The 6899-nt window shown below is 35.7% G+C and overlaps 1 protein-coding gene across 1 annotated transcript; it reads right to left on the bottom strand.

The window, feature by feature from the left end:
* Positions 1-328: 328 nt before the first annotated feature.
* On the bottom strand, positions 329-6531 carry LOC146997676 (uncharacterized). Its single transcript, XM_085814376.1, has 3 exons — positions 6337-6531; positions 5497-5761; positions 329-438 (listed from the first exon to the last, which is right to left on the bottom strand). Exons 1-3 carry the CDS (start codon positions 6529-6531, stop codon positions 329-331), a joined length of 570 nt encoding a protein of 189 aa, XP_085670502.1.
* Between the last annotated feature and the right edge of the window lie 368 nt (positions 6532-6899).

The raw sequence follows: 6899 nt of genomic DNA, 5'->3' as shown, positions 1-6899 counted from the left end.
AACAGAATTTTAATTTCTGAAGGTAAAATATGCATGAAAACCTAATTGTATATGTATTAATAATATTTAAGAGATCAATGAGCTATAATGATTTATACTTCAATACACAAATAAGCATGTTTACTTTCGAAGAATACACATACACATTTATATATATATATATATATAATATACGAGAAAGAAATTTTGCATACATAAAGAAAATTTTTCTTACGAGAAAAAACGTAATCAGTATTTTTTTAAATGCTTACAACGCACTTTTATTTAATGTCCAACTTTCTTTCCAATTCGAAATACGCGAATTCACTCCTTTCTTCCTTTTGCTATCTTATTCGATATTTTTGGAACCAAGAATGCGATGAAAGCATAACTCAGGTTCCTTGCAAGCTCGTGAATTACACTGGGATACACAACAAAACGTGTGGTCTGTACTTCTTTCTAAGTTATACATAATGCCCATAACAATAAAAAATAAACGTTTAAATACTTTTCAATCACAACACGCTTCACAAACCACGTAGCATTGTCAAACGTAAATACCGATTTTTAATGTTTTCACCTTTTAACCACTAGATGTCGTATCAGAGCGCTGGAATCGCGGATATCTTAATACTGTAACGTGAAATAGACTGTCACGTGATATACGAATTTAATGATGATAAATTTAGCAGCCTTGGTACCGGTCCCTAGTAAGATGAAACTGATGACATTCTCGCTGCATTACTGAAGCAGAGAGAATTAAAGCGGATCACTTTGCAATGCACGGAATTTTACTTGAAAAACCCAATGTACAAATTTTGTCTTCCTATTTAAGAATAAGTTCTATAGCGTCTTGATCACATGAAATCGAAGGACATTTCATTGTTGAAAAAGGTAAAATAAGGAAACAAAATCTAGATTAAATAGCTGAAAATAATAAAATAGTATATAAGTAGTATGCAAGAACTACCATCTAACATTATAATGTAAAGTTCTGGGCCGTTTATGCGACTGTTCGATTAGATAGTCGTGTTCCCCTATGTTTTTAATAACTTCGTGAGTGGAGGAATCACATTTTCCGTAGAATTTGAATGTAATCTTTAGTAATTCGGCATCTAATGGTAAAATGTTTAGAGAGTTATGGATGACAGTGTTCCTAACGAGCCACGGAGAGTTCGATAGGAATCTGAGAGTTTTACTCTGAAAACGTTGAAGCCTTGCTCTGTTTGAACGTGCAGTAGCTGCCCACGCCGAAGCGGCATATAGAATTATGTGTCGGATTGCCTGTAGATAGAGTGTTCTTTTTGTGTTGATATTTAACTTTGAATATTTGCACATTAAAGGGTACATGCTCATTAAGGCACGTTGTGCTTTGTCTCTGATATAATTAACATGAAATTTGAAAGTTAACTTCTGGTCGAGATAAACACCTAGATATTTTACTTGGTGGTCAGGTGACACGATTTGTCAGTCCATGGTAATTTCTTCTAAGTCTTGAGGGATATTTCTTTTTTTTTAAAGTAAATCACTTTTGATTTATTTAAAAAAATTGATTTTTCGGGGTTAATTTTTATTTTCCATCCTTTAAACCAGTGTGAAAGTAATCAATGGCATTCTGTAGTTTATTTCTTGCATGATATAGATTGAGTCACATAAAAGTGCCGTGTCATCGGCATAGCATGCAGTGAGAATATTTTCAATATTAGGAAGATCATTAATATATAAATTATAGAGAAGCGGGGAAATTACTGACCCCTGTGGTAAACCCGCGTGAAGTTTCATTGGGGTGGAATAGTATCTTGGATGTTAACTTGAAAAGTTATGTTCTTTAAAAAATCAGCGATTAGATGGATGATGGCAGGTGCGAAATGATAGTTCATCAGCTTGATGATGAGACCGTGATGCCAAACTTTATCGAAGGCTTTCTCTACGTCCATAAAAATAGCAGCAACTACTTTCTTTTTATTAAAATTTTCACTTATGAATTCCAGGATTCGGATGATCTGCTGAGTCGTTGAGAATCCCTGGCGAAATCCGAATTGATGGTCTTTGATGATGTTATTTTTATTAATAAAAGTGGTGAGTCGATAAGCCTTACGAAAAATTTGGCAATCGCAGGCAGAAGACTGATCAAAAGTTACTTGTGAGATTTCTTGCTTTGCCGGGCATTTTAATGACAGTTAGAATGGCGTGTTTCCAATTTTTCGGGAATGTATTAAGTCTTGAACATGCGTTAAAAATATTTGCAATAAGGACAACGCCTTTCTTTGGGAGGTATTGCAGGGCCTTATTAGTGATATTGTTATATCCAGATGCTTTCTTTGGATTGTAATACTTCTTTGGCGATATGAAGCAACTCCAATGATGGAACACAGCAATAACTTTTATTTAACACTAAAAAAAATGGCGACATACAAACAAGAAGAGAAAACATATTCTAACATTTAAAAATAAATTACATTCTTCGTGCGAGAGTCGCACGTGGCACTCGAGTCTGGTTTCAAATATTGCCATTCACAAATAACTTAATGTTCATCTATTTAAATTATTTAAACTACAAGATTTTAATACTATTTAAAGCTGTTACAACCTCTCCCCCAACGGAGAGACTTTTTCCGAAGGGAAAAGTTCTGTAAAATTTGACAGTTTAATAAGCTCGGCTTGCTCATTTGCTTAAAGAGCAAAGGTTATTTCTCTTATAAATTTCTAAATTTCAGGCCAAAAAATTTTAAGTTTTAAACAATACTTTTACACTACATTTAAAAAGAAAGAAATGGAGAACGTTCAAATACATTAGTTGAGCATACATTAAACAATAAAATTAATTCTAAACGTGGTTACATACACTAAGAGTTACATTACTTAATTCTACTCAGAACATCTACGTTCTTGTGCAAAGATCCTTTGCGATGAATGACCTTAAAATTATAAGGTTGTAATGAGAGTGCCCAGCGCATCAATCTAGAGTTACATTTGGCGTTGGATTGTAGCCAGACCAAAGGATTATGATCAGTTTGAATCAAGAATTCTTGCTGACCATCCAGATAAAAATGCAGTTTCTTGATAGCGTAGATGATAGCAGCGCACTCCTTTTCAGTAGTACAATAATTCTTTTCAAATTTAGTAAATTTTTTGCTTATATACAAGATAGGATGTTCACGTTGTTCATCATCTAATTGGCATAGTACTATACCCATGCCATTGTCTGAGGCATCGGTTTGTATAATAAACCTTTTATCAAAATCGGGAGCATACAGAATTGGTTTCTTGCATAGCAACTCTTTTAAATTTTTAAAAGCTCTGTCACATATTTCAGACCATTGTATATTTCCTTTTTTTGTTACCCCCTTCAAAGCGTCCGTGAGGGGTGAAGCAATTTCTGAAAATCTCGGTATGTACTGGCGATAATACCCTACCAGTCCTAAGAAAGCACGTACTTCTGTTTTGGTTTTAGGTGTAGGATACTCCTTTACAGCCAGGATCTTTACTTCATCCGGGGTTCGTTGTCCTTGTCCCACAACATGACCTAGGTATCTCACTTGATCTTGTGCAAATTTACATTTTGATGGTTTTAGTCGTAAATTTGCTTTCTGTATTCTTTCTAGAACAGAAGTTAAGTTTTTAAGGTGCTCTTCCCAGTTTTCTGAGTAAATGACAATGTCATCCAGGTATGGTACAGCGAAACCTTCGCATCCAGCCAGGACTTTAGTCATAACTTTGCTAAAAAATATGGGGCATTTTTTAATCCAAAGGGTAAACGTAGAGGCCTGAAACTTCCAAAACTAGTTACAAACGTTGCATATCTTTGGGCTCTTTCTGTTAACGGAATTTGCCAGTAGCCTCTAGATAAATCTAATAGGGTAATATATTTTGCTTTTGCTACAGTTTCGATACGTTCTTCAATATTAGGCAAAGGATAGTATTCAGTTTTAGTAACAGCATTGAGATTACGATAATCAATACAAGGCCGAGGATCCTTTGATGAAGATTCTATCAAAATCATGGGAGATGTATAGTCCGATTCTCCCGGCTCTATAATTTTAAGATCGAGCATTTTCTGTATTTCCTTTTTGAGAATTTCAGTCTGTCGGGGTGACAGTCTGTATGGCTTTATTTGTATTGGTTCGTTATTTAATAGCTCAATATCGTGACAAACTAAGTTTGTTAGTCCAGGATTATTTGAAAAACAACCAGAATATTTCCATAAAATCTTTCGTAAATCTTCTATTTGCTCGGGTTTCTCGAGTTCATTCTCCTCTATGATGTCCGAGAAATTTAATATACTTGGATTGGAAGGTAAACGAGGAATGTCCATTTCTAAGTCTCCTTCCACTTCAGTTATCATATTAATCATTTCTGGTCTTTTGTAATATGGTTTAAGCATGTTAATGTGATATACTTGATTTGGCTCATTTTGTTCCTCGAAACTTATAATATAATTGGTTTCTGAAATTTTTTGCTCTATTTTTCCAGGTCCTTTCCACTGTACTTCTAGTTTATTTTGACGATTCGTTGATAAAACAAGAACTAAATCTCCTCTAGCAAATTCTCTTTTCACTGCGTTTCGATCGTACCATGTTTTCCTCCATTGTTGAGCTTCTTTCATGTTTTCCACGGCACGTTCTTGGCATTTCTTCATTCGATTAATAAGTTCGAAAACGTAACTGACAACATTATTACTTTCTTCAATCGGTTCTAGCCACTGCTCATAAAGTAAAGTGACTGGCGTTCGTAGGTTTTTGCCATGAACTAATTCTGCTGGTGTAAAACCAGTGCTTTCGTGTGTGACTGTTCTCAGAGCAAAAAGAACTGATGGTAGATAACTCTCCCAATCCGAAGTCGCTCCTATACATACGACTCTTAACACCCTTTTTAGCGTTCTATGGAATCGCTCAACGGGATTACTCTGCGGATGATACACAGAGATTCTTACATGTTTAATGCCGAAACGCTCCAAAAATTCCTCTGTCAAAGCACTGACGAAAGAGGTCCCCTGATCTGTTTGGATCACTTTTGGGAAACCCATACGACTGAAAATCTGTAAGAAAGCATCAATCACAGATGGCGAAGAAATGTCTGTCACCGCTACAGCATCTGGATATTTGGACGACATACACAGAGCTGTAATAATATATTTTTTTCCAGTGTTCGAAATAGGTAGCGGACCAACGGCATCGGCATTTATTTTAGTGAATATTTCGGAAATTACTGGTACTAATGTCATTGGAGCCTTCTTTTTGTCATTTCCTTTTCCAGCGCGCTGACAAGCATCACAGGTTCTTACAAAATCTTCAGTTTCTTTGTAACACCTCGTCCAGTAAAAATATCTAGCAAGTCTGTCTTTGGTCTTTTTGACACCCAAATGACCAGAAGTTCCTTCGTGGCACATCTTTATATTTGACGGCTTGAGTTTTTCAGGTATAACGACAAGCTGTCTTTCAAAGCCCATTTTATCCGTCGTTTTTTTAACTAAAAGTTCTTTTCCTGTCAGACTATAGTTCTCATTTTTGCATGTACCTTCTTTTACTTCTTGGATGATTTTAGACAGTTCCTTATCAGCAAGCTGAAGTTGTGCAATTTCTTCTGAGTCAATTTTTACCAGTTTCATGAGAGCTTCATCTTCCGTATTTAGTTCCGGTAAATTATCTTCTTCTTCAAAAACATCTCTGGATGCTTTATTTTCTTCCTTCATCGGTTCCAAGAGCTTCTCTTCAGCTATTTCTCTTTTCCTTTGAGCTCTAGTAGAGACAGCATTAACCTGGTGAGGACAACTATCAGGCTCCTATGTAAGGATCTTAAGTTTTACTAACGTTTATTTTATTTTAAATCTTTACTATCACTTCTTATTTTCTACTTCCGGCCAGAATTATAAGCGTGAAGGAGTTTATGCAAAGTTGTCTGGCGAACGCCAAGTATTTAAGTGTGGCCTTTTTTGCCAAGCAGAGGAGAGGAAGCCGTGAGTTCGAAGCAGGCCGCTTACCTTAGAAGTTACGCAGTTGCTACTTTGCCTTCCAGGCCAGAGGTTTTAATCCTCTTGATAAATTAAACGTATTGTAGTGTTCACAGTCTCTGTGCTACATACGCTTTCTGTTATTATAAGGCCAATCTTATTCTAAAGTTAAATTAGAGTTTAGTTTTATTTTGATATCTTTTAAGTTAGACCCCGAGTGGAGGGTCATTGTATTCCGAAGTACGGAAGTCATTGTATATAAAGAAAAAATAAAGGGTTTTGTATACCCTTCGTCTGTATCCTGTCTACTTACTACAATTAGTGAACATAGCTTTAGTAAGCTCTCTGTTCTAGTCAGGTCATTGTATGTTTCCGAAGAAGGTAAGAAGAAACATTGAACCTGATACCTTTCCTTGTTTATTCAACAGTGCAAAAGTTCGATTGCCTAATAAATACCTTCCTTTGTCGAGTTCATTTCTAATAATGGCAGCCTTAGTTATTACTCGCCCAAGATCGCAATTTAGTTCGATTTCAGCCAATGGTAAACAGGTTGGATTCAAGTCTAATGGCTGTTGCACCCACACATTTTCACCTGTCAGCATTTCCGGCGTGATGTATTTGCGACAAACTATATCAATACTAGCACCTGAATCCCTTAATATAGGAATTTTATGACCATTTACGTAATCCATACTAGTATAAGGTAATAGAAATTTATCCTCTGGTTTTGCACTAATTCTGTTAAGATTAGCAGGAGATTCAGTACTATTCTTAAGTTTTGGACATTGGGGCCTTAAATGTTGATAGGACCCACACTGATAGCATCGTGGCGTCTTTCGTTTTTCATACTTATCATCTGGACGTGGACTTCTAGGTCTATGAAACAAGCTTTGCGTATTAAATCCTGATGACATTTTGTTTTCAGTTTTATTTTTATTATCTGAACTCAATTTACCTTGAGTTAGTGCAT

The sequence above is a fragment of the Stegodyphus dumicola genome, chromosome 4 (genome assembly GCF_044657685.1).
Source record: "Stegodyphus dumicola isolate Sdum_Otavi_A_Nest chromosome 4, ASM4465768v1".
In the NCBI taxonomy this organism is placed as follows: domain Eukaryota; kingdom Metazoa; phylum Arthropoda; class Arachnida; order Araneae; family Eresidae; genus Stegodyphus; species Stegodyphus dumicola.
The sequence above is the reverse complement of the archived record's forward strand: the minus strand, read 5'-3'. Positions and strand labels throughout refer to the sequence as shown.

What these genes read in the sequence shown, in the direction of transcription:
- LOC146997676 (XM_085814376.1), bottom strand. Translation starts at nt 6,531, where the DNA reads ATGCTGACAGGTGAAAATGTGTGGGTGCAACAGCCATTAGACTTGAAT. An exon ending in TGTTGAATAAACAAGGAAAG is followed by an intron (nt 5,762 to 6,336) that starts GTATCAGGTTCA and finishes ATCCTTACATAG; the next exon opens with GAGCCTGATAGTTGTCCTCA. An exon ending in CATCCAAGAAGTAAAAGAAG is followed by an intron (nt 439 to 5,496) that starts GTACATGCAAAA and finishes TGTATAACTTAG; the next exon opens with AAAGAAGTACAGACCACACG.